At 48.7% G+C, this 27,197-nt stretch overlaps 1 protein-coding gene and 1 long non-coding RNA gene across 3 annotated transcripts; both read left to right on the forward strand.

Annotated features, from left to right (window-relative positions):
• Positions 1-1,648: 1,648 nt before the first annotated feature.
• On the forward strand, positions 1,649-12,994 carry GATA5 (GATA binding protein 5). Its single transcript, XM_042884772.1, has 7 exons — positions 1,649-1,918; positions 2,646-3,251; positions 5,223-5,389; positions 10,050-10,175; positions 10,780-10,867; positions 11,508-11,632; positions 12,228-12,994. Exons 2-7 carry the CDS (start codon positions 2,732-2,734, stop codon positions 12,375-12,377), a joined length of 1,176 nt encoding a protein of 391 aa, XP_042740706.1. The 5' UTR covers positions 1,649-1,918; positions 2,646-2,731; the 3' UTR covers positions 12,378-12,994.
• Positions 12,995-15,990: 2,996 nt separating this feature from the next.
• On the forward strand, positions 15,991-24,367 carry LOC122187362. 2 transcript variants are annotated; one of them, XR_006181286.1, is made up of 4 exons: positions 15,991-16,066; positions 16,379-16,544; positions 20,630-20,822; positions 23,636-24,367. It is a non-coding gene; the product is annotated as an uncharacterized LOC122187362 (long non-coding RNA). The 2 variants fall into 2 exon arrangements; XR_006181287.1 differs by lacking the exon at positions 23,636-24,367 and adding an exon at positions 22,192-22,256.
• The last annotated feature ends 2,830 nt before the right edge of the window (positions 24,368-27,197 follow it).

Here is a 27,197-nt window from a genome sequence, read left to right on the forward strand (position 1 = left end):
TTTCAGCATAGCCTCGTTTCTTTCAGTGTTCCTATTTTTATTTGAACACCACAAGCGACAGGAACGGGCGGTTCGCACGTTTTTTATTATTATTGTTATTATTATTTATTTTTGATCTTTTCAAGACTAAATCACCATTAAATGGCGCTTTGTAATTGCAACGCCTGGGAACTCACGCATCCGCGGGCAACGGCCGAGCCCGACGGCTTCACCCGCTCCCAACCACAGAACCGAAACGAACGGAGCTCCGGCGGTGCTTCAGCCGCGGCTGCCGCGGGTTTGGAGCTGTTTTAACGCGTGAGACGTTTCTTCCCGTTGTTATTTTCTTTCTCTAGTGCATCTTTTTAATATACGTACAACAATTATTTTGTTTCGAGGGACGGTAGTAAACGGCCGCTTTCTCCTGAACGTAGCAAGGAAATAAATACAGATCCCCAGCCTGTTGCCTCGCATTATTCGGAGGGAAATAGCTGGCATTCCTGCCCCGGTTTATTTTGGAGCCGAAATTTCCCACCCTTCCCGCAGCGGTGGTCCCCGCGGAGCCGGGCCGCACTCCCCCGACCGCTCGGAGCTCGGCTGTCGGGAGGGCTCGGGGCCGGATCCCGACAGCCGCTCCCGAAAGCAAATCCTAAGAATGACGAAATTATTTTTTCCCTCCGAAGGAAGGGAACGTGCCGGCAGCCGGTGGGGACCGGTCCCGTTGCCCTGTCTCAGAGAAGAGTTAAATCGACCAAATTACCGGGTCAGGAGGACGCGGGGATTTAAGTGCGCCTTCCCCTCCTACCGCCCCTTCCTGGGGACGAACAGACGGGGAAAATTGGAGAAAAGGCTTCTGCTGTTTCCCGGCCCGCTGCGGGTCCCTGCTGCGCGGTCAGCTGCAAGGGAGGAGGCCGCGCTCCCCCGGGGAACAGCAGAGCCCCAGGAATGAGGCAGAGCAGACGGAATGGGGACAGCAGGGCCCCGACGGGGCGGCGAGGGGTCGGAGCCGCCCTGAGACCTGGACACGACTGCGAGCATCGCCCTGGCGTCGGGATCACTCGCCGCTGGGGTTGTGCACGGAGAGGTGGGGGCCCTGCTGGTGAGACTCCCGTCCCCAGTATTCTGGGTTTTGTCGCAGGCGAGTGCGGGAGCTCTCACTCGAAGCAGAAAAGCGCTTCGCCACGTCCTCTGCAACCCGACAGCCCGGTCGGAAAGGTCTCGGTGTGTTCCCCTCTGGTTCCTGCGAGAAACCAGGATCCGGGGGGGGGGCATCGCCTCCCGCTGGGACAGCGGAGAAACCCAGAAAAAATAAAGCCGGGAGCCACCCCCAGCCCGGGGGCGGGCGGACACCTCCATCCCTGCGGCTGGAGGTGGGAGGGGGGGTCAACAGGAAAGGGGGGACGCGGGTCGTCCTCGAGGGCCGCATTCTGCCCCCGTCCTCCCGGCGCCCACGGCCCCGCTCCAGGGGAGAACCGAAGGGCGCGTCCCCCCCGCCGGGAGAGGAGCCGGCGGGACGTATCCCAACCCCCAACACCCCCGCCGGGAGGAGCCCAATCCTCGCCGGGACCGGGGCTACCCCGGCGGCCGTCACGTGGGCCGGGCCGCACCGGGGCCCCCGCCGTAAAGAGCCGGAGCCGCCGCCGCCGCCGCCACTTCCCCGCCGGGCGCAGCCGGGGACGCACCCACGGGAGACGGCGGCGAAGGAAGGGAGGGAGGAACGGGGGAGGGAGCGCCGGCCCCGCACGGCCTGGGCACAGTGGTGGTAGTTTTCATTTTTGTTTGGTGTTGTTTTTTTGTTTTGGTTTGGGTTTTTTTTCCTATAAACTTTATTCTATTATTATTATTATTATTCTGATTTTCCTGGGATTTCCCTGCATGGTCTGAGCGCAGCTTCATGCCCACCCGGCCATGCCCGGCTCCGCTCTCGGCCCGCTGCCATGTGAGTACCGATATGGGATGAGGCACCCGGGGGTGGGATGCTCTTTTGGGGAGTGAGGTCCCCCTGTAACTGCGATGGCTCCATCAGCACGGGGAGGCCGTGGTAGCGTTATTTCTCTTTTCAACAAGAAAACGGCAGCGTTGGCCGCTGGGGGACATCGGGGCCGCCCCTGGGCCGGAGCCGCTGCCCAAAGCTCCCGGCCCCAGCGCCCCGGGGACTCCGGCACAGCCCGCATCTCCCTTCCACCAGCTCTTCCACCAGGCCCCGGTGCCTGCTCCAGGCCCGGAGCTCAGAAAAAAAAGAAAAAGAAAAAAAAAAAAAAAAAAAAACAAACCGGGAAAGGAAAAAATTTTGTTAAAAAAAAAAAAAAAAATCTGTTTTTTTCGGATCCTTGGAAATGCCCGAGCAGCTGGGACGGGGCCGGGTGGGACGGAGCCGCGGGCGCTGCTGTTCGTTCAGTGGATTTCTTTGGTCGACCCTATGGGACGGAGCGGACCAGAGGAAAGCTTAAAGGAGAGAGAAATCTCAGCATATACATAAAGCGAAAGCTCCTGCTTTACGGAAAGCGGTGCTTTCACTAGGGGAAGCAAGAAGGGCCTCGGACCGGGGTCCGCGGGGTCTCCCGCAGACGGATCTGGGAGCGGGGAGTGGGTCGGGGACCGGGGGCCGGGAGAGGTGCGGGGTGCTCCGGCCTCGCTCAGCCGCGACTCTCGGCTCTGCCCCTCAGGTGCCTCTGAGTGAGCGCTTCGGCAACGTCGGGGCGCAGCCGGCCGGGCCCTGAGCAGCCGCCGCCGCCGCCGCCGAGGACGGAACATGTATCAGGGCCTGGCCCTCGCCCCCAACCATGGCCAGTCGGCTTATTCCCACGACTCCGGCAATTTCCTGCACTCGTCGACCGGCTCGCCCGTCTACGTGCCCACCACCCGGGTGCCCTCCGTGCTGCAGACGCTCCCCTACCTGCAAAGCTGCGAGCCGCACCAAAGCCACCTCGGCAACCCTCCGGGCTGGGCTCAGAGCAGCGGCGAAACCACCGCCTTCAACGCCGGCAGCCCGCACCCGCCGTCGGGTTTCTCGTATCCCCACAGCCCCCCGGGCAGCAGCCCCCCGGGGCGCGACGGTGCCTACCAGGGGCCCCTGCTGCTGGGCGGCGGGGGCCGGGAGCAGTACGGCAACGCTTTGGTGCGCTCGGTTAACGGGTCCTACTCCAGCCCCTACCCTGCCTACGTGACCCCCGAGCTACCACCTTCGTGGACGGCCGGACACTTTGAGAGCAGCGTGCTGCACAGCCTGCAGACAAGGCAGGCGGCCCTGCCCGGCCGCAGGTCAACCTTCGGTAGGTCGCCCTCACCGCCGCCTCTGGGCGTTGAGATTCTCTCGGTTCGAGTCGGAGCATCTCCGTGCGCGGTGCTTTGGTGGGGATGAACCGCGCCGCGGGTTTTGTTTCCCATCGGGAAGATTTTACCCAGGATGGAAGGATGGTTCGGGTAGAGGGAACGGCGGGCTGACCCTATACGGAGCGTTCTGTGCGTGCGTGTGTATGTTTGTGTTACACGGAGGGCAAAGAACGCGTTTCAAAGGAGAGAACAGAGGAGCAGAGACCGTCCAGCACCCCTCACCCCCCCGCGAATATCTCCTCTCCACAATATCGACTTTGTGCCTGTACTTCAATACTTACCCTTGTGTTTAAATTAGCGGGGCAGATTTATAGCTCCCACCCTTTTAAGTAATTTATTGTGGTAAATGAGTTTATATTCGGACAGACTCTCGGTCTCCTCATTCGCCTTCACCCAAACAGGTCCGCAGCTGCAGCGCCCCGCGGCCTTTGGAGAGGTTCATGCATTGACCCGTGAGCCCCGCACTGTTCCCCCGCACCCACACCGCAGGCTCTCTTTAAAGCACGACCCAAACAGACGCAATTTTCAGGTCTCGCTGTAGCAATGCTCCCCGGGGTTGTTCCCGCATCCTCGTCCGGCGGCGGCTCGCAAAGCCCTTTCAAAGCCGCTTCAAGACCTCAGCCGCGTTATCATCTTGACTGCGGCGATCCAAATTATCTTATCTTTGCCCCAAGAACAAAGCAAAGCTGGGACGCAGCCCCCTCCCCGCTGGCGTTACCTCCCACCCGGGGATGCTCGGGAGCGCTTCGCTTCCAGGATTTTCTCTTTGTCTCGGAAAATCCGTTGCGTTGTGCGGGGTCGGATCGCCCCGCTCTAACCGAGGGAGGAAATGTCTCCTGCACTTCGAGTTTGCTGCTTTGGGACCCGGAGGAAAGACCGCCGTCCTCTGTGCCGTTTATTTTTGCTCTTGAATAGTGTAAACCGCTCTTAAGTAGCGTAAACTATACATTTTTTTTCAGTTAATGAATTATGGCTTGCTTTTTAAATTCTTTTTTAACGTTTTTTTTTTTTCATTATCTCTTTTTTATTTTTTTTATTTCCTTCCTTCCCTCCCATCTACACTTTTTAAAATTTATTTTTATTTTGATTTTTTGCTTTGCCTTTTTTTTTTTTCTTGCAGTCGGATCTTTTTTAAGGCGACCGAAAATGAAGGAGGTGCGGGGGAGAGGGGGGGGTAGAGTATTTTTCTTTGGAAGAAAACAACGTTCACGTCGAAGGAGATTATTTCTAAAAGAGAGAGGGGAAAGAAAAAAAAAAAAAAGAGGAGAAAGTGGGAAAATCCTGCTCTCATATCGGAGGCTCGCTCCGTTCTCTCCGGGCTGTGGGGTAAAGCGCAGTGCTGGAGCCGGGCGGCTCCGGGGGCCATCGGGAGAGGAGAAATGCCCGGAGGAGCCCCAGTGAGGGGATATTTGGGGCCGGGAGGGCCGTTTGTGGCTGCTGAGCATTGCGTGGGGCCGGCAGTGCTGAACCTCCATGCAGACCCCGCACAGCACCGAGCCCCCGGTGAGCACCACGCAGTGATGGAAGTCGGGAAAAGCGCCCCGTTTAACCCTGGCTTCATCATTACCGTGGTGATAATTAGGAATATCTTTACAGCCCGAGGAGGGATAACACCATGGATGGACTCTGTTTGTTCCCATCCTGGAGGCATCCACAGCCCTTTTGCGATTTTTGGGGTGTGGGTAGATGAAAATCCCCCTTGCCTTAGAGCAAAATATTGAAAGATGAAGTCGTGGGGGGAGAATAAAGGATTTATTTATTTTTTCCCATGCTCTACAGGATGGAGGCAAGCTCCTGGTTATCCCTTGCATGGCAGCAGTGGGGCACGGGGGATTAGAGCCCTGCAGTGCCCCACACACGGGTGGCACGTTGCGATGGGGCCGGCTCCTGACCTCGGCTCTCTCTTCCAGAGTATTTGGAGGAGTTTCCTGGGGATGGTCGGGAGTGTGTGAACTGTGGGGCCATGTCCACACCGCTCTGGAGGAAGGATGGCACCGGGCACTACCTGTGCAACGCCTGCGGGCTCTACCACAAAATGAACGGCATCAACCGGCCGCTCAAACCCCAGAAGAGGCTGGTAAGAAGGGGACACTGCTGGACTGCCTGGGGGTGGCTTGGGGGCAGGCTTTGGAGGCTGCTGCTGGTGCACATTCTGTTGGCATCTCTGTGTTAGGGCCTGCTGGATTCTCAGTCTAATTGTGAATAGATGCTGTTGATGTCAGCCAGAGTGGTTCAGAAGGAGAAAAGCTGCAAAATTACTGCTCCCGAAAGGTTGGAGCTCAGCACCAAGAAGGGGGAGCGGCGAATGGAGGGGTCCCTGCAGTATGGAAACGTATGGGACTCTATAGGCTGCTCCCAACTCTGTTCCCAGCTTGTTCCCAGCGTAGGCTTGTTGCTTTTTTCCTATTACAGTAGTGATGGTGCGCTGGTTCTTCATAAGGACGTGCAGGCAGAGCAGTTGGAAAAGGCAGGGCTGATCCCAGGCGGGTTGCGATGGGAGCGGGATGGGGAACAGTGACCACACCTGGAACCTCCTAAGGGAGAATTTGGGGTTTGGTAGTTCCTTGTTTGTCGGCAGCGTAAAGCATTAATTCCCCACATCATAGTGTTGGGCTTCCTCCAATTGGGATCCCATGGTGAGAGAGGAAAGGAGCCTCCTTTTTCTGTGTGCAGTCACTTTGGGATGTTTAAATTTGGTGGTAACAGTTTTGGTTTCAGAGCTTGTCATCAGAAGCAGTCATTACAAACAGGATGTTTGTCTGAGCCGTGCTGGGGAACAGCTGGGAGTTCCTTTTGCTGTTGCTCGGGTGTATTCCCGCAGTTATTTTGTGTGTTGCAAAACAAACTGTTAGCAGTAACCCAACAGTGACAAGTTTCTGTGCAAAGAAACAATAAGAAACAAATCTAGGATTGCATAAAATACTTCATTTCGCTTTTAATCGTGGAAATGTGGTTCTATTTGCAAAATGAAACAAGCAGAGGCTCTCTAGAAGATCACTCCGTAATGACAACTCACCAAAATCAGTGCGTTCCTGCGATACATTTTATGTTATCCGGTAGGATTTGCCCATCTCACCAAAATGTAATTATGTTACATATACACCCCAGCACCAGGCTCCAGCCTCTGCTGAGCTGCACATCTCGGAGTAAAGCAGGTGATTTCTTTGGAGCAAACACAATCTGTGTATTGAAAGTCGAACTCAAACCCTGCGTTTCAGAGCCTGCCATCAAAACACAGCACTGGCTGAATTTCCAGGGCTCTTTGAGCAGCTTTTCCACCCAGGCATTGGGACAGGTCTTGCCATTACCCAATATTTTGTCCATTGCTATTGGCACGGGGCAGTCAGTAGCACTTGTGAGGCTTTTTTTTAGTAACACTGACATAACATTTCAGCAAAGTTTTCTGATTTAAGATTGTTTCAGAGGGACGAGAAGGGAATTATCACAGCATTTCCAGCCGTTTTGTTATGTTGGCTATCAATGCAGTGATAAAGCCCAAGTGAAAGAGCTGATACTCTTATCCAGGGGAAACACTTCAGTGAGGCTGAAATACCTGATGGCGTTTTATTGCATGGAAAAGGAAAGAGGCCGTGATTTTGACTTCCCATTCTGACTCGGGAATGACAGACTTCAAAACTGTGGCTGCTCCACCATTTTGCAGTTCCATTTTGCAACAAGGCAGAGAACAGGAGGACCCACTGACGATGGACAAGAGGGTCCTGGGTGTGCTCTGCAAAGCCACCACCCCAGCTGCTCCCTGCTTTCTGGGCTCGGGGTCGTATGATTTCACAGCCTCTCTGCAGCACCCATGGGGGACGGCTGCCTGCGGTGCAACACGCTGCTGGAGGAGCAATGAGGAACAACGAAATATAGGCACAGAGAGGAAAAAGGGTTTCTTTTGCCCTTTACGTTACGACCTTTGTTCTGTAAGCAGGCGCTGTGCCGTGGTTATTCCAACTTGTGTTTTCACAGAGCAAGGCCCCAGCGAGCACAACGTGGCACATAGAGCACATAGTGCAGATGGTGCCTGCAGCTCATGCAGTCATCCTGTCATTTGCAGTCCATTTTTTCTTTTTTTCTGTGATGATGGCAGCAGGGACAGCTGCTTTTCTTCTGTCTGTATCTGGACGCACAGCGTGGTGGCTTTCAGCAGGAAGGATATTTCTGAGAGGAGGAGGGAAGCATCACTTTATTTTAGGCAGGATCTTCCTAGCCAAAGTTTATTGATACGTTTCACAAGATGATACCTTAGACTCAGCCCTAAAAGCCAGACCACCTTCACCACACCGGAGCAGCTCCTGGCGCTGGGTGCCTCTGCCCATGAGCATTTCCCAGTGCAGGAGCATGGTAGGAGCAGCACTGGCGACAGACCCAGTCTTGTGCCTGGCAGCTCCCACACCATTCTGACTTAGAATCATAGAATCATTAAGGATAGAAAAGAGCGTTAAGATCATCAAGTCCAACCATCAACCCGTGACCACCGTGCCCACTGACCATGTCCCTCAGTGACTTGGAGTCTTTGCTAGTTCCATGTATCATGTGTGCTGCAGACACTTTCACATTGCCATCAGCTGCCCTCTATCATGCTGTACTTCTGAAAAGCAAGCAAAGCAAAGTCTCCTACAGCTTTGGGCCTCCCTTTGGAGGGACCTGCCCTGCTGGATCCGAATTTTTCAAGCTGTCCAAGCAGCACTTGCGCACAGTTAATGTGATAGGCACCAGCTCATGGTTCCTCGAGCTTATCAGCAGCACTTGGCTGTCAAGCCGGGTCCGTGAAGAGTTTTTGTTTGAGTGTACGGTGCATTTGTATAAATAAACACTGGAGCACAATGTTGAAGTCAACAACTTCCTAGACAAGGTCAGAGTGGTACAAAGGCAGTGGGGTGGAGGCAGGCAGAAATGTGCTTTCTTTTAGGGGAACTGCTGGGAACCAGCAATAATGTATTGTACCGTCGTCCTTCAGTGAGCAAAAGCAGCCTTGACTGTCTTTTTTCTTGCTACACGGGCAAGCTGTGGGGTAGGGACAGATTCTCACAGGGTTTCTGGGTTTTCTGTGTAATGTGTGGCCATGGAGGATGGTGTCTGCTGTGCAGGCGATGCAAACACAGGCAGGCACTGATGCCTCAGCAGATAGCCCAACACCGTGTGACACCAGGACAGTGTGTTCCTCCCTCCCAGGGACCTGCCCAGAAATTTCGGGGCTTTCCAAAGCGCTTTGCATTGGCCTTTGTCCATCCGCAGGTGATGATAGATCTCAGCAGCCCATGCCAGGCTCCAAATTCCCCCTCACTCCTGTGGCAGGAGCTGCACCTCATGGCCTTGCCCTTATAGAAGCAGTGTGGGGTGCTGAGCACCCTTGGATGGCAGGGGGCCCTCCTGCTTGCAGAGGTGAATGGCACAGCCTTGGTGGCTCTAAGGCTTTAAGAAAGCTCTAAAACAGGTCCAGGATCATGCTGTGACACCATGCCCCATATTACAGACAAAAATAGCTGTTGAGACCTCCTCTGTGCCCAGCTTGTCAGCTCACACCTCAGCGTATTATTATTTTTGCCCAGTTATTTCTTGAAAGGCAAACCATTTTCTGAGCAATACCATTATTTGCAAATAGTTGCTGAGAACACTTTGCAACCACTGATTCAAAGTGTGGGCCCGTCACTGGTGTCTCTTGAAACTCAATGCTGATCTCTCTTCGACTGCTAACCTTGTGAAAACATTTCATTTTTATTCCTGCTCACCCCACCTCATTTGTCATATTGATTACTTACGATTGCAGGGTATAATGGAAAAATAAACAAACAGGGAATTCTTTATTGCCTGCATTGCCTATTGTGTGCCTTTGAGAGGAATCAGAGTAATTCTTCTCAGGGCTGAATAATGTATTCACACACCTGAATGCAGAGAGGCCGTGATGTTACTGAGATCACTGGGATACTTACTCTTATTAAAATAGTTCCTGTGTGAGGTGCTAAGAGATGTTGAAATGAAACACCTATTAAGCTGACACGTCTGTATATAGAGACCTGTGGATTTTCCAGTGGCTCAGAGTACGGTTGTTAGAAATGATTTTGCTGCTTCTGCCAGAATATTTCCCTTCTTCGTTTGGAAATATTAACGTTGCAGAGCCAGCAATCACAGCACTCACAAAATATGTAATTAGTTAATGTTTGCGTGGTGTTTCTGCAGCCTGTGAGGGAACAGATTATCTGTGAGACATGCAGAAAATAACTCTGCTGGTCCACTCATGGGCCAGTTCAGCTCAGCTCTGCTCAGCTCAGCCAATTGATTCCAGTTGTCTTAAACAAGAGATTAATTGGGGTGTTGCTAACTTTAGTGGTAGTTGTGAGTGCAGAGAAACAGAAGTGGAGTTCACTTAAAGCAACTGCAGTTTTTGGCTGTTTGTGAACTGAAAGCCTGCTAGGTATCTTCCTTCTGTCTCCGTCTGAGATATATGCACTGTGCTCTGGATCCTGATCACTCCCAGCACTCGTTGGAGGTTTGTGAAATGGACTGGGAGGATTCTGCCAGGATTATTGAGCTTAAGCAAAAAGCGCTTGCAAATTGGAGTGATCTCATTTGAATGCAATTTCTTTCATCTGAATTTTGCTATCTTCACATTGCATGTTCTATGTTTTCCAGGAAATCATTGTAGACAGAGATTTTGTTTTTGTATGAGAGGAAACTTCCCCAGTTTGCCTTTTCTATGTGTGCATTCACGCGTTTGTTTGCTTGCTTTCAAGTCCTCATCGAGACGTGCTGGCCTATGTTGCACTAACTGCCACACAACCAACACCACTCTCTGGAGAAGGAACGCCGAAGGGGAGCCCGTCTGCAACGCCTGCGGCTTGTACATGAAGCTCCATGGGGTGAGGGCAGGGGTGTGCTGGGTTATGGGATCCCTCCTGCTGGGTCTGGGACACCGGTCTGCAGGGAGCAGAGCCTGAAGAGCCATAGCTCAGTGCTATGAGACCTCTACCGAGGTTACCCAGAATGAGGTGAAGGGGTAAATGGGAGGTACTTGGGAGGTACACTGATAATACTCGTTTGCAGAGGATGGAAACTTTTAGCACCATGTCTGTCAGCCAAGAGAAGTCTTCATTCCTCCATGCAGATCTCTTCAAGCTTCTGCCATGGAGGTTCGAGTCTCTTTATCCCATGACTGCTCCCTCCGGGTCGTGTAGGCCCCGGCCATCAGTTTAATTTAGTAGTGCACTCTCATAAGGGTCACCAATAAATCAGGAAAAGGAAAATAGGAAATAAAGGAAAAAATAAATTGTGGGAAAGCCTTAGCTGTTAGCCTTATACATCTTCCAGCCAAGGCCTGTTGCAGAGAAAAATAGCATGTAGTGAAGGACAAGGACTTTAGGTGCATTGCATGAGCTGCAGCGTGTAAATAGGAAAGCAATGCGTGTGCGGGAAGGAGCTAAGTAAAACACAATATTAATCATTCCAAACCTTATGAATGTCAAGGTACCAAGACCTCTGGCCATGAAAAAGGAAAGCATCCAGACGAGGAAAAGGAAGCCAAAAAACATTACCAAAGGCAAAACCTCAACAGGTACAGTGCTGCTCCCACCCAGGGAGCAAACCCAGGGGTTTGGGGCACAGTTCATCTCAGCAGGAAGTTATGCAAAGTAGAAAATCATACTGTGATTTTTCTCGCTGATGATTGCTTTTGCTTTAGGATCTTCATTTAGGCATAGTCCTCGAGTGAGAGAAGGATGTGGGGTAGAAAATCTTGTTGGTATCATGATCCCAGAGGGATTCCTGCTCTGTGAGCACCAGGTTCCAGCCGTACAGTACTGTCTTCAAGCAGATCTGAGCTACAACGGGCAACAGGAAAAAAACTGGGGCTTGGGGTGGTGTGTTTGGGAGTCCAGAAGGGACTGGGACACGTTCAGCATCTGCCCTTCTGGGCCATAGAAGGAGTGGCACTGCTGGGTTGTGAATGGGTTCTCCTTCCTTCCTCACAAGCATAGAATCATAGAATGGCTTAGGTTGGAGGGGACCTTAAAGGTCTTCTAGTTCTAACCCTTAAGCATTGCTAGTCAAATACAAAGCATTGCCCTGATGGTGGAGAAAGAGAGCAGTGGTGTTGTGCCACGCAGTGCAGAGCTAGCTATTGAAATGCAGATCTCCTTAGGAATAAACCTGTGTCTGTCATGTGCCTTCATTGCTCTGTGCTCCTTTTCTTGCAGGATCCACCACTTCGGCCACAAACTCCCCTTCCTCCATTACGAACTCAGACAGCACGGTCACTTTAAAGTCGGAGCCCAGCACAACCTCGCAGTACCCCGGGCAGGGCATTGTGTCGGTGTCCCAGGTAAGGCACAGGAGCTGTGCCCCACGCGCTTCCTTGTGGCTGACCTGAGTGCCCTGATAAGGCCAAGCAATTTGCTCATTGCATTGAGAGGCCACCCAGTGACCCAGTGGGATCAACCCTGGGTGGAAAGTTCTATAGCTCCCAAGAAAAGGCCGTATGTTATCTGTGCTTTAGACTCTAAGGATTTGTTTGGTGGGAGAGGTGTTTCATCTTTCTGGAGGAAAAAGTGGCTTAAACTTAACCTGCAGATGGGCATTTGGTGCCCTGTCCTGTCTTGGTGCAGGGTCTGAGCCCCCTCAAGCTGGACATGCATGCAGGTGAGATTTTTTTTGTCCAAAACAGATAAATCAGATCTGTGTTACACTCTTGAAAAATAGACACGTGCCCAGCGATGTCTAAAGCATGCATGTTGTCAATAAATAAATGCAGACAGGTGCTGGGATGCTTTCTCCATGCTTGCTGGCCTGGTCACCTCTAATTAGCACGATGGATAACATACTGTGCCCATGACCTATCAGAGCCCTGCCACGACATTAGGATAAGCACGATAACGACTTGCTGTCTAACTACACCTTTCCCTTCCCTCTTGGGGCAGGCACAGAGCCAGTCAGACGAGGCGCTGGCCGGCGGCGAGTTCAAATTTGAGCCGGAGGACTACCCCTTCTCTCCCAGCAGCATGGCCCCACAGCCAGGGCTGAGCGTGCCGCTGCGGCAGGACTCGTGGTGCGCCCTGGCGCTCGCATAGAACCCCTCGTGCCCGCAGCCTGGCTCACCGTGGGACGGGCTTCTCTTGGAGGATGTGGGAGGAAGACGCCGGCTGGATGGGGTGCCCAGAAAGCTCCTCCCCATCCGAGGAGACCCAGGGTGGCCTCCCTGAGGCTGTCTTTTTTTCCTCCCGGAAAGCTGTCCTCCTTTGAGATGCAACCAGCAAATAAACGCATCCCAGAATCTATGTTTATTCGCAGTGATTTCTCCCTCCTATGACTCCTCTGTGTGCAATTTATTCCACTTTCCAATAAAGACTGTAATAACGTGGCACCGAATAACTTAATTTTATTAAAATGTAAACTGTGTGGCCTCCCTTCTGTTTTATTGGCCACAACAGGGAGAAGAAAAAAGAAAAAGAAAAGCAACGGTTGTTTTAAACATTTACTGTTTTATATTAAAAACGAACATCTCTATAGAGTGTTAGCTTCTGAAGCATTCAGTGTACCAACACCGAGCTGATGAGTCAGACATGAAATAAACACACCGCTCATCCTTTCCCAGCTCCAAACAAGAATTTTTTTTATTATTATTTTAGGCAAACCACATGACAAGAATGGTTAAAACCACCCAAATAATAAAAGAGTTCCAAAATGCTGTTTTTCTTTTGTATTTCCTTCATGGTTTTCAACTCCAAGAATTAGAAAATCAGAAATGAGTCTTCCAGAAGTTCAGAGAAGGGCTTGAGGAATGGAAAAACAGAGGCTGTGCTGGAGGTACTTTTTGTTTGCAGCAGCTTTGGGCATGTTTCAGTGAAGAACTTTCAGCTTTCAGCCCTCTGGGTCAGAGGTTCCTTTTCACCCCTTTTTTTTTATGGAAAGCCAAGCAGGAATTAATTTGTGCTGCAGCAGATTATGGCCAGCGATACAAAACCTATCTGCGTTTCCACAAGTTGGCACCGGCGCATGCCTGCAGTGCTGCTGGGGACACTGGGATCACTTCACTCCTCTGGGTTCCTTTATGAGCGATTATTTTGGATTACATCAGAGCAACCATGGGCTCAGAGTGGGTTTTGGGGCTGGAATCCAAGCAGGGCAATGAGAAGATACAGGGCTTGGAGCTGCACCATGGAGGTGGGCAATGGGGAGAGATGCTTTGCTAGGGGTGCTGGGGTGAGGATGGGACTGTGCTGCATGGAGATGGGTGGGAAATGAAGGGGGAGTGAGGTCATGAAGTTATGTCTAAGGCCTTCTTTATTTGTTATTGCTAAATAAAACCTCCAGCCTGCCTGGACAGCTATTTATGGCCAGGAAACTGTCAAGCAATAGCTCCTTAATATAGAAATTGACCTGTCTAGGGCTTCCTGGAGCAACTCTTCCTCTTGTCAGGAGAGATGGATCGCTTGACTTTTATTATAAACAACAGCTAAAGATGATCAGGGAGAGCGAAATCTGGCATCATGTCGTGACTCATCTGAGATGGAGGAGAGCAGATGCTCTGGGCACTGAGGAGATCGATCCTTCTGACACCTCCGTATCTCAGCAGTGAGCCCACAGCCAGTCCCTCAATGTGAGGGCATGGGGGGAGTTTCAGCCCATTCTTTTAGCAGAGCCCATTGATGAGAGCTATCTTTGGAGGTTTTCTTCTTGCACCTCCAGAGTTTCATTAGTATCTTCGTAGAGTCATAGAGCCATTGAAGTTGGAAAAGACCACTAAGATCCCCAAGCGCAACCCCAGCCCACTCCACCACATCCTCTGACCGTGTTCCTCAGTGCCACATCTGCACAGTTCTTGAACACCCCCAGAGACCAGAGCACCAACCTCTTCCCTGGGTTTCCAGGGAAATTTCCTACCTTTCCTACCTCTGCAGTGAGAGCTTTGGGCATGTTTCACTCTGAATGTAACCCTCGGGGTTTTCAATGCAGAGCTGAGTCTCTACAAGGTGTGTGACACTGGTCCCAAATCCAGCACAAACAGGACGCATGAGTTGGGAAGATAGTGACATCCTTGTTCATTGCAAGGGAATTGGAACAGATGACCTTTAATGGTCCCTTCCAACTCAATCGATGCTACAGTTCTTTGTCCCAGGCTCAAGGGAATGTAGGGTCCCAGCTTGACATGCTGGGACACAGGAAGGAGGAGCCCCGGGTGCAGCATGAGCAATGCTCCTGGGCACCCTCCCAAATCCCACATTCGCCAGCAGCACAATGCAAGCTGCAACAGAATGATTTCTGCGGGCGAAGGCAAGGGGTCCTCAGTTTCTCATCTACGTGACCCTGAGGGGCAGAGTTATTTTAAAGGCAAACAAGAAGACCCAAACAATGCCAAGATGTTGACACCAGTGGCTCCAGCGGTTTTATTTATTGCCTGTTGGTAACCGTTGGCGGGCCGTTGGGATACTCTGGGGCCTGGTGGCTGACAAAATGGGGCAGGGTGACAAGAAGTGAAACAATTGGGATGTATGTAATTTTTCCTTCCTGCACTCACTGGACGGCATCATCCATGAGGCCGGTTTCATGTTTCTCCACGGTCTCTTCCAATCTTTTGCTCTCATCCCTCAGGCAGGAGCGGATTTCTGCCCCTAACAGAAAGTCAGCCCTGCCTGTACAGCCCTGTGGGACAGAAAGAACAAAAAACACATGGGAAACTTGGGGTCTTCTCAGCTCACGCTGTGTGCCCAGACCTGCTCCCACTACCCTGCTCAGCCTCTCTAGGAGTTTGAACATTCAGGATGAGCAGACTGGCCCCAAAACCAAGGGCTGAGAGAACAGGACCTGCAGCTGACCTGGTGGTGTTGGGATACCCATGGGACCCCCTGGCAAGGAAGCTGCCCTCTTCTCCCCACCAGGCTGCCACTGCCACGTGTTGTGACCCACCTCATCCCTGCCCACAAAGCTCCAAACAAGGCTGATTAGCAGATTAGTCTGGAGATTGACTTTTATTTCTCCTCCACGAACCTTTCTCCCTCCCGCTGGTGCTCACTCATTTGCAGGCATGTGTGTATTTGCTCTTCTACAGGTTTGGTGGCTTGTGGACAATAATTATCTTTACTGTTGTTGTACAGCTGCCTCGGAGCTATCAATTGCTTTTGTTCAAAGGTCACCTGCCCAGATGATTTTACAACCTGACTACAATGATCTGTTCCATTTTGCACTTTATACCAATGCCACAGTGATTTTTACCAAGTCAGCAAGTGAGTAATGAAGCACTTGAGCCTATGAACACTCCATTCCTGTTTATGATCATATTAATAGCACAATAAAATCAGCACTCACCCAAGCAGTTGCTTTCAAGAAAAATAAAATATTTTTTTATTTCTGCATGGAAAATTGAAAGTTGTGGTTTAATTTCTAAGGGGAACCCCAAAGCTGTGGACTCTCTGATAATGCACCACTTCTGTATTGAAGAGAAACATCACTTTTTTCAACATTGGGCAAAGAAGTGTTCAGCACAACTTGTGTGGTTCTGTCTGAATAACAAACGCTGCTCAGCTGCAGGGAGGTGAGCTCCTCTGCACAACCTGAGGGGCACACCTGAGCCCAGGTGCAGACATGCACCCATCCATGGTTAGGCTGATCTGCACCAGCTGAGGTGTGAGCCCATTAAGGTTATAAGGATGGAGGCACACCTCTTCCCTTTGTGCTGTTGATATTTGACTGTTGTGTGGTGAGCTGTGTGGCTCCAAGAGTGTTTTCCTGGGAAGAAGGTGGAAGCAAGGCTGTGAGCCAGGTACAGCAATGCCTATTGGTGTTGAAGGGGGTTTGGTGTCCTGTGGGTGTTCCTTGAGTGCTCTGGGAGCTCTTTGTGGTACAGGGAGATGAATTACTGATGCTTCTCAGTCTCTCTCCCTGTTTTTCTCCCATTCTTTTTATTGCAAAGTTGTGGAACTCAGGAAAACAGCCTGTGTTGCTCTCCTGGTCCATGTGCTGCAGTAATTAACTATCTGTGCTTCTTGCTTCTACTGCAGTTAACACAGAGCTGAATATTCAATCTCACTATTGTATGCACAATCAAACAGCTCTTCTCCTTTCATCCCCTCAGGTGGTCCTTCTCAGATACGGCTTTGTGGCTGGGGGTGCCAGGAGGTGGTGTTCCCGAAAACCTCTCTTTTTCAGTATGAATTTACATTGAATAACCCAAAAGCCACTTAATGAGGAACAGTGACATCTTCAAAGTGCTTCCAGGAAGCTCCTCCAGGGGAAACTTGGTGAGAAGCACCACATACCAGAAAGGCTTTTGTTACAGGGAGCATATCCCCATAGCCTGATGTCCTCATAGATTGCTGTTTTTTCCAAAACCTCAGCTTTCCAGTAGTAAAACTTCTATCCAACAGTACCACCAGAGGTAATGTGCCATGGAAGTGAACTGTGTTGAGAGGAAAGGAGGGGACCAGTGGTCAACTGTTTCTATGGTCAAAACTGGAGGAAAAAAAAATGAGGCCCAAGCAGCTCAACCCCCAGTGCCCTAATGATGCTGGGAATATAGGCATTAACCAGCCATTTTCCTGCTCTTGCAGGCTGTCTTTACTATTATTGGGAAATGCATTGGTATTGGAATTTAAAGAAACTTTTACAGTGAACAGTTCCACTGCATCATTAAATGTGGCTGAGAGAAGACTGTGACTACTGTGTTTGATAGTATCAGGGCTTGAACTGCCTTCAGGGCCATCTCCTTTGCTGGCATTGAATCTTTGTCCCACCTCCATCTCTTACCTTGTTATCAGGGTGCTGTTTGCATTTCATGGTAACTCTGATCCCCCATTCCACCTCTGCTTGCATTTTCCTTAATGTGGGACTGCCTAGAGTCTGAACGAGAAGGAAAGAGAGGTGGGCACAGATGGATGCAGTATGGGGCCCTAATGTTGCTATTACTTCAGGTGTTGGTATTATCCTTCCCATCTGTTCACTCTTTGCTTGTAATAAAGGAGAATAGCTCTGACTTGTGGAATGAATGGAAATGATGGGCATTTAGCTGCAGGAGCCTACAGTTAACATCTGGCTGCAGTGCAGTGCTCAGGCTCCTCTTAGTGCTATGGCCCCTGTGAGCAGGGCAGGGAATTGTGTTGGGGAAACCATCCCTGTGTGCTGGAGCAGGACTAAGGGGAGCGGCGAGGTGAAGCTGGCTGTGTTAATCATTTACTTTGAGAGCAATGGAGGCTAGAGTAGAAGTTCTGTGTATATAAAGATCTGCAGGCATAAATGTGAAGCAGGGAAGCTGCTGCTCAAAGGGCACAGTGAAGTGGCCTTTTGGGGAGGGAGTTTACTCAGATTCACCTTTGTTTGCTCTCTGGGAGTGCTCTGTCACCACTATGGGATGGTATGGACTGGGACTGCTGGGTGACTGCCAGTTCTGAGCCTGACCTTGACAGCTTTGACCCAATTAATGATCAGCATTAAGCATGAGTGGAAAGATAATGAGGGTGTCGGCTAATGGTGGGTGTTTGGGGATAATAATAGTGTTTATGTGCTTCTCTCTCTCTGTATAAATTCACCAGGAAGGTCAAGATATTCTTTTCTGTGTTTTACGTTGTTTAAAACATACTGTGTCCTCAGAAACATTCATACATACATTATTATGATATCTGTATTGTTACATAAAATACATCTGATAAGGCTGGAGCTTCAGGTCCACTTGGGATTCACTTGGTATTCAGGTATAGCTGAACATATTGGCATTGCCTTCTACTGTTACAAGGGAAAAATACAGGCTGCCACTCCTCCATCAGCAAGTCAATGTCAGCCAATAGCAACTGACATTTCACCACTTTCATTTGGGGTTACTGGTGCTCCAAAGTTAGGGATTTCTGCAGGAGCAAATCCTTCCTGTGTGCTAAGATGCAGAATCCCATGATAAAAAGAGAATAGGAAACTGTTCTTGAATCTATTTCTCTTGGTGCATCCCAGAGATTGCTCCAAATCCAACCTTGTGTCCACATGACAGGTTTGCTGAGCTAAGCCTCATGTGCCAGCTTTGCTCTGTGCTCTACATTCAGAGAAAAGGTACCTTTGGTGTTAAAGACAGCTCTGCAGCATAGAAAAGTCATGTGATTGGAGAAGGCTGAGGTCCCAGGAAAGCTGCTCCCAAATTCTCCATCCCTGCAGAAACTTGGTCTCATCTGTATTCCTGTGGTGGGTTTTGCTCCATTGCTCCACGCCCAGGAGTGATTGACATTGTCTTGAGCTTTGCTTTTAAATCATGTGGCTATGCCTCATATTAAAACATGATTAGGAAGAATTTATCAACTTGAAATATTAATAATGGATAACTCATTTCCAAGCAGCAAGCTTTAATAGCAGCCTGCTGCCTTGGACGGGCTCTGCTCTGAGGCTACTGACTTTGACATTGCTCTTGCCCTTATCTTTAGATGCAGATGCATCTCTTGTCCCCAGCTCGTTTTCTTTCTCTGGACACCCTTTTTCGGAGTTGGTGTCTCTCCAGCAGGGTGAATGGCCATGAGCTCAGGGAGAGAAGAGCCGCCTCTGTTCCATCACCTTGAGGTCCTGTGGTTGGGAAAGCACAAGCAGCACTCGGGTGCTAATGGAGGGAGTGCTTGATGTGCTTTGCCTCCTTCCATGGAGGCTCTACTGCATCTGGATCATAAAGGGGAAAGCATTGCGTTTCTGGTTTTGGGCATGGCACCCAGGAAGGCTGGAGGCATCCCTAACTGCTTTGAGATGTCCTCAGCACCTCCAGGTTCTGGAAGGTTTCCTTGCTTGCCTGGAGTGTTCTGTCTTGATTTTTCTTTTTGAAGTGAGTAGTTGCTTTAAAATGAAGAGACTTCCTGGTCTTTTCCTTTCTGGCTTGCTTTTCCTTTCTGGCTTGGTTTGTGCATCACCAATCATTTGTAGTGTCAATAGGCCTTGTAACATAACCACAAAATCAGTTACATCTGGAGCGTGCTGAGCGAGGTCACTGGGGACAGAGTTTCTTTAAGGCAGCCTGAACAAATGGCAATCGAGCCCTCCTGCATTTCAGGAGGCAAAAGCCAAAACCATAATAGCATTCATGTTTTCCAATTAAAATAACTGTCTACTCTTGCATTGAAATTCAGTTTTTATTTTTATTTTTTTTTCAGAGGAAAACAAGCTGGGGATTGACCCATACTTTGTAGAAAATTGGTTTGGAATTTGCTTATCTCTTCATCAGAAACCAAATCTAAACAAAACCAGAATCTGATTTGAGGCTTATAAGCTTTTTAGCAGAGTATGTGAATGCTTGAATTTCCCACTGGATCCAATAGTGGATTTATTAATTACTTTTTTTAACAAAAATGCCGTACCTGATAGTTCCATAGTGCTACTCAACCAGGAAACCTGGGGACTTCCTTGGGAGGTTTCTCAGAAGACTGACATGCTTTTATATCAACCACCGATGCCTGTTTTTGAGGTGTACAATGGACTGTAGAAAACACCGTGAACATTTAGGTTATTTTTCTACGCTGGGTCAGGCTGCCTAAATGTGTTAATTCATTAAGCATGCTGCGTTCCTGCTAATTGCCAGCTTGGGTTTAGGCTTTGGGCAGTTCTGAGCGTGTCCTCGAAGCGGAGCCTTATCTCGAAGCTTCCTGAGTCTGTGGAATTGAATGAAAGTCTCACCAGGAAAAGTGGTTTGTTTTGCTTTTGGTTTGTTTTGTAAGAAAGCAGAGAGTTTCCCTTCCCAGCCAGGTCTGAGTGACCACAGAAGCTCACACGTTTCAGCGCTTCAATCTTTCAGGCTCTCCAGACTCCTGAAGTTCTAAATTAAAAATAAATAGAAATAAAAAGAATCCAGCCAGACACTTTCAGTCCTCCACTGAGATCAGGTGTTAATTCAGATGTGATTTGGATAGAGGCTGTGAATGCACAGCCCTTCTCCCAGATCACATTTTTCCCTTCCCTAGGGAAACTTTGTCCAAAATGAGGCACAACGTCAGCAATAAAAACATTTTTTTAAAATATAATTTTTAATATAATAATTTTTAAAAAATCAACCATCTGGGCAGATCTGGCAGTGGGATGGTTTCATCACACACAGCTGTGAGATAGTTTGGCTATTTGGTATACCTGGAACCAGGTTCAAAAGTCCCATTTGGGGATTTCTTGCAGAGGAAAAGGTCAAATGATAAACATTTTGGGATGAAGTCATCAGCATTGCAGCTGGAAGTTTTTCCTGTGTTAGGACTTAGGGTTTCATTGTCATATACATAGTGCTGCTGAGTATAAATGCAGAATGCCCCAGAAATCCAAAGAAAATAAGGCTGTTTGGCAAGTCTGTGCTATGAAACTGGTAAAATGTTTAATTTCTGACTTCCAGGCTTGGTTCCCTGAGCCTGTGGTGATTTGGATGCTTTTTGGTATACTCCTGATGTGGATGGTCATCTGTCATGTGTGCGTTTTGTTGGTGATGGAGCTGAGCTGCAGTGAGGCAACACGACATGCCAAAGGTCGAATGAGAAGTCAGTCGCAGCAGTGGCCCCAGCTCTTGGTCTCTGGATTTCGTCATGGAGGTAAAGCTTGGCTTGTGTTTCAGAATTGCAACTGGCTGGTGGGGTTGGCCAGCAGGCACAGAATCATAGAACAGAATAGCTCAGGGTGGAAAAGATCTTAAGGATCATTGAGTCCAACTGGAAGGGACATCAGCACGGGGTAGTCTTGCTGATGGAAACCAATCTGCAAACCTGCCCTGCCCCTTCTGTGCTTCCCAAAGCAATGGGAACTTCACTTGCTACATAAGGGCCTGTAGGGTACTGATATCAGGATGGTGGTGCCCAATATCTAAAACCTTATCTACATACACATCTGCCTCCATGGGATATTTCATTTTTTTGCACGTAAAACTATTCCCTAACAAGTGGGAATCCAATCCTCTGTACAGTAGTCTTTCTCTCTAAAAGAAGTAATTTAATGAAGGTCCTCCATCTCAGTGCAGGATTTAGTTGGGGAGGAAAATAAACTAAATTTGGAAAACAATTAGTAACAATGTTGCCTTAATTTAACAACAGCTTTTATTAGATTGCACTTGTCCAGTGAGATTAATGGACATTTTCCTTTGAAACTCTGGGAGTCTTTCCTAGACACTGGGAATAAGTAGGCTCCTTCAAATGTTCTGCTTCCTACAGGATTTACTGGTGAAAGATTTAATACAATTCAGCACAAACATTTTAACCTTTCCATCTAAAACGCTGAATTCAACCGTTTCCTGAATGTGTATAATTTAAAGGCTTGTGTTTTCCTGTGTCATGCTCTCTGAAGCATTTTATGTCGCCTTGCTCCTATTGACTCTTTTAAGAAAACACTGCGTAAGTATACAGTCACTTTCAGATAACTCAGATGTTTACTTTATGAATGAAGGAGGAAATTGAATACTCAAATAAAGTTATGCATCTAAGTGCCAGAAGCTAACTGCCCTCTTAAACTTGCTTGTCTTCTTGAAAGAGCCTTTAAATACAATTTATGGTGTAAAGAGCTTTTCCGCACTCAGCGCTGAGGAGGAGCTCCACTGACACAGTTATAAATGGATGCTCTCAGCAGGGATCTCCCATACAGGGATGCTCATAGGGCAGGGACTAATGCTCCTTTAGGAGCATGTGTGCATCCTATTGATCTGGTATGGGGCTCATGTCAGGATGCCTGCAGAATTTGGCTACAGCTCTCCTGCAGGCATGTGGCTTGTTCATAAGCTCATCACTTGGCACAGGATTCTTCAGGTCCACATCTGAGCACAACCTTTTGACAGGTATTGCTTTATTTATGGAAAGAGAAAAGATCGTGGATCTGTCATGTTGCAAGGATTTGGTTGCAAGGTGAGCAAATAGGGCTTACTTTCGTATTCATTGAGACTCAGTGAAGGCTTCTGTCCTTTGGCTCCATGTTCAGGTACCAAAACTCACTCCTGCCTGGAGGAGAGTGGCTATGAAAAGCCTACTGCTGCTTTCTGATGTCTGTGCTCAGAAGCAGGGTCTTTGGCCAGGTTCTATGTTAGCCAATGACCTTTGAGCCAAGGACTATGGTTATCTGCAGCCTGGGTGGAGGATGGAGGCATTACCCATGGAGGAGTTACTTGGAACTTATGCCCAATCCATTCTGATTTATTCAACTTTGCTGGATTCTCATAAATTCTTATTAGCCTTGGAGTGTTTGATTTTCTTTTTTCTTGGAGATCCAGCTTCTAGTTTTGTTATTGTCTAAACCTGTGCTTCAAAAAGGAATCGGTGGTCTCCATGGCTAAGGGCTTGGATCATGCTTGTCCAGCAACATGAGATGGAGCGCCAGGTGACTGCACTGCTGGCTCAGTGTCTTGGATAAAGGCTGTGGGTTTGGAGGGGTGAATCCAGCCATGAATCCAGATGTACTGAAGCAGGATGAGCTCTGAGGTGTGCCTGCAGGGAGAGTTACTGCGCTTCCTGCTCCTTGTTCTGCACCCAAAGAGGAGAGCAGTGAGAGTGCCCTGCTCTCCCAGAGACACTGGGCTGTGTGGAAGCTGGGATTGGCAGAATAAACTGCAAATAATGGTTATTACAGGAGATATGAAAGTACTGAACTAAAAATGTGAGGTCCCTGAAAACTCAAGCAGGTGTGAGAGCAGAAACCCAGATGTGAGTGTGCCAGAAGAGAGGAATGGAACTGAAGAGTGGATGCATGGAAGAAGAGGTGGCCTTCCTGTTATAAGGAAGACTTTAGGGTGTTGAGGAGCCCCAGAGAGCCTCTTCCGAGCACTTTCCACAAGGCAGAGGACAGAGTAGGAGTCCTGGACTCCTCTCATAATCCCAAATACCTGTGTTGGAGCAGAGGTGTGCTTGGGCCACACAGCAGGTAGAGGCAGCTCCGTGAGCCAGGCAGAGGTCACCCCCAAGGTCCCATCTGCCCCCGGCACTGCCAGTGGGATCCCTATCGCACGCTAATATTGGATTATGATCGTGAGCCTCCACAATGTCACACTGATAACAACAAGGTTTTTCCCCAGTACGAGCCTGTTTCATTTTGACACGTAGGTATGTCAAGTGAAGGGAATATTTTCCCTTCTGCATCAGACTCCAACTTCACTGAGGTCAGTCGCAGGAGCGTGTGTGCAAATGTCAAGGCTGGCAAGGATTGTGGGTGAGGGTAGAGGGCATTTGTGAGGCTGTGGGGAAGGGAAGGTGGTCCTCAGTGTGAGTCAGATAGTGGTGAAGGCAAGGCTGGCATTGAGACCTGCCTGGCTCTGTATTTCAGAAGTTACTGCGAGGGCAGCTAAAGCCCAAAGAGTTCCCAGCTTTCCCAGTTTTAGCTACGCAATGCTCCTGGACCAGTCTGGAAGGACAACCTCCCTCTACATTCTTAGGTTCTTCTGACATGATGAAGAGTTTGACATTAGAGGATGTAATGTCTCCATTCACTGTGTCCATCAGTGGCCAATGTGAGGAGTTCCAAAGGCAGAACTGAACCAAGAGGTCATGGTGAAAGCAGTTCACTTAGGTGGATGGATGAGAAGGCTCTGCCACAATTCTGTACAAGAACTTCCATCAGAAATTGATGTTGTCTGACCAGAAGTATCCTAGGGACTGGGACTCTGCTTCCACTTGAATGTGACCTGTGTGCATCCAAATAAAGTCTCCTCTGAGGAAGGAGAGAGGTGGCAGTCAACTGAAGGAGAAAACACAGTGATAAGAAAAAAGCAGCTTTGTGTTGGGACCTCTGCTATCCAGAGCTGGTTCCCATGCAAACATTACAATTACCTTCTTGCTTCCTCTGAGCCCAAGGGTACCTGGGGGTGAAGACAGTGGGACCCTGAGGAAGTGCAGCAGCATCCCTTGGGCTCTAATTCATGCACTGAAATGCACAAATGCATCACAACTTGTGTTGCCTGGTCATTTCCTGCTGAAAAACCTTTCCAAGCCTCTGCAAGATCTATATATATATATGTGTGTGTGTGTGTGTATGTATACACACATACATATATATGGTATATGTATATCCAAGTCAAGTCAGTACTGCCCACTGAAATGTCAGTGGACAATAGTAACTAAAAATAGGCAAAACCAGGAATTTGTCTATAATATTTTTAAACTGGGAGGATGGCAAAGCTATATATGTAATCTCAGAATTTGTAAGGGTTGGGGGAAAAAAAAATGGGCCTAGTTTTTTTTCAATGAGGAGAACAAAGCGCTGTCACTTAGCAATGTATGGGCTTGATGCAGGCATCGTTCCAGTGCCCTCCTGGGGTGCTGCACGTTCTGGGGCCACTGTGTAATAGGAGCAAATGCTGTATTATAATGGCACTGACTGCAAGTGGGGATTTTAGACCTTATCCAGTTTGTTGTTTCACTTAGAAGTGGATGGTGTGGAGGATAAAGCTGTGATCAGCATCACATAGGAAATATCTCGGGCACCAGCTGCTGCTTGGCTTTCTGGTTCACAGCATCACGCATGTCCTGCCTTTGCCTTCAGCCCTCCAGTTTGTGCCGGGCTGGTCTGGAAGCATCTCCTCAGGCTGCTCCTTGGAGGGCGAAGGAGACTTGAGGCTGCTGCTCCCTCTGCTGACTCTGCCGTGAGCGCTGTGCTCAGCCCCGCTCCGGGCGGGAGCGGTGCCCGGCAGGACGTGGGCAGCGGCCCCGGTACCGACGCTGCTGCTTCGGTCGGTTCTCCGAAGAGCGGTTTGCATTACAGCAGTAGGGGGATAAAAAGCAAATAGGAGGCTGAGCGTTTCTTCTTTCTTTATGCATTTCTGCGACAAAGCATGATTTTTATCCAATAATGTAATAATTTAAAAAAAAAAAAAAAAACCTCAGTGAGGATCCATTCTTGAACCAATGCAAACTTTGCCTTTGAATTTAACAGGAACGTGCTGCAATCTGCAACTAGAGCCCTTTGCTTTTTCTCCTGTAGATCTCCTTAATCCTTTAGCAACTATGTGCGTTTTCCAAAGAGGTTTTCTATATATCCCAGGGGAACAAAATCACAATGGGAAAGAAGTTCTCCTTATAAACTGTGACCGACTGCAGTCTCCCTCCAGCCCCGCTGGTAACGCCCTGTGGATATTTGCTTCTCAGAGATTAGAGGAACAAAGCGAGAAGAGAGCAGCGTTCCATTATGGTAGAGTATATAATATTGTGATTATTAATCATACCCCTCCAAATAATTAATCATTTTTGGTGTGTTATTTGAAGACAAACAGGGCCTTTAGTTCATTATCGCTTATACATACACAGAACTGGAGTCACATCGGTGCTGTCAGACGTGGTTAATCCCTGCCTGGGTTTTGTACATGTCTGGGTATCTGAATCATGTATATGGCAAATGATCTACTAATATGTTTGCTCCACCAGTTTGTTCATATAGAGCCAAATATATGAAAGCATTCAAGCTCCGGAAAGGGCAGATATGGTCCTAATGGAGTTGACAAAGGCATCTAATGTTAAGGTTGTGGAAAAAAAAGGGCTTGCTGATGAAATTCTGCTTTATTATTTGACATGGAGGGACATGGTTAGTGGGTGTGGTGGGGGTGGGCCGGTGATTGGGTTTGGTGATCTTAGTGGTCTTTTCCAGACTTAATGATTCCATGATTTACATTTTATACTGCTTGATGATTTGAACTGGAAGGCTTGAAAGGCAATCAGGAAAACTCTGAGCTCTATAAAAATAGATTCTGGAGGTAAAAACATAATTTAAACTAAAGCAGAAGGAAGGAATGATGGCTGAGGTTCAGTGTCTCGTGGTAGCCAAGAATGGGAGGCAGGTGATGAGCTGCAGCTCAGCTGGTTCACAGATCACAGCAGCCACTTGGCTGCCCAGGTACCATCTCATGTTGTCATCCTGCCTGTGTGCCCCACCAGCACAGCTGTCCTCATCCTTCCTCCCAGCACAGTGCTTTGTCAGGCTGAAAACTTGGGCCGTGAATTTTAAGACATCCTTACAAGAACAGAGTCTGTTTTCAGGCTCAGCACTTGGAAGACTTTGCGCGAAGACCGTAACATTTTGATTACAAGTGATATAAAATGCCGTTTGCTTTATTTCCTAATTAATGACAGTACATAAGGCAACAGTAAACTCAATTGCTTCCAACAGCTTTTTATATTCACTCGGAGGCATTTTCAGAAATATGACTCGTGTACCCAGCAAAATCTTTCCTTGACCAGATGTAGAAGGAAAGCGCTTTTATTGGCTCCATGATAATATCGCTAAAGAGGAAACAAGCTATAAAAATAAAAATTTAAAAAAAAAAAAAAACAGAATTTGAGAGTTGCTAAAGTGAAAGATAGAGAAACAAATACAGGAGAGATAAGAAGGCTTTTTACTGATAGTGTGTCCTGTGTAAATAATGCAGACACTGAAAAAGTCCCTCTGCAACGAGGCTCATTAGAAACACGTACGCTGGCCCTGAGCAATTACTTTGATTGTTCCCCAGCTGCTTCTCACAACAAATGTCCGCAGACCCACCAAGGTTGCAACCATATTGCTGGCTGCGTGTCCTTGCAGATATATGGCCATACTGAAATCAGATAAGTGCAAGTTTGTTGCTTTACAGGCCAGTTTCGGGAGGAGTGCTAGCCTGGGGCAGTAGGTTAAACGAGCGCCTACAAACAGGTAGAAAATGAAGCGTCCACTTCCATTTGGAATGAGTATGACCCAAGTGTATGCTGACACACATCTGCTGAGCTTGTAGATGTCATCTTGGATTCGAGTTGGTGAAGTGTGGGCGCTCTTGAATTGTAATGAAATCTTGTAGGCCATGCCTTTCTGGCCTTCAAAGCCCTTCACTAAGAAGCTATAATTAGAAAACAAAACCACACCAGAAGAAACGAACATGGGAGATTGCAGCCTTTGGCACCATGATAGAAGTATAATAACAGTAAGCTAAAAGCCAATCGGAGCAAAAAATACATATGCTGAGGACGTAATTGACT

This window comes from Lagopus leucura, unplaced genomic scaffold, assembly GCF_019238085.1.
Source record: "Lagopus leucura isolate 7727_CA_CO unplaced genomic scaffold, USGS_WTPT01 Super-Scaffold_100045, whole genome shotgun sequence".
Classification (NCBI taxonomy): Eukaryota; Metazoa; Chordata; class Aves; order Galliformes; family Phasianidae; genus Lagopus; species Lagopus leucura.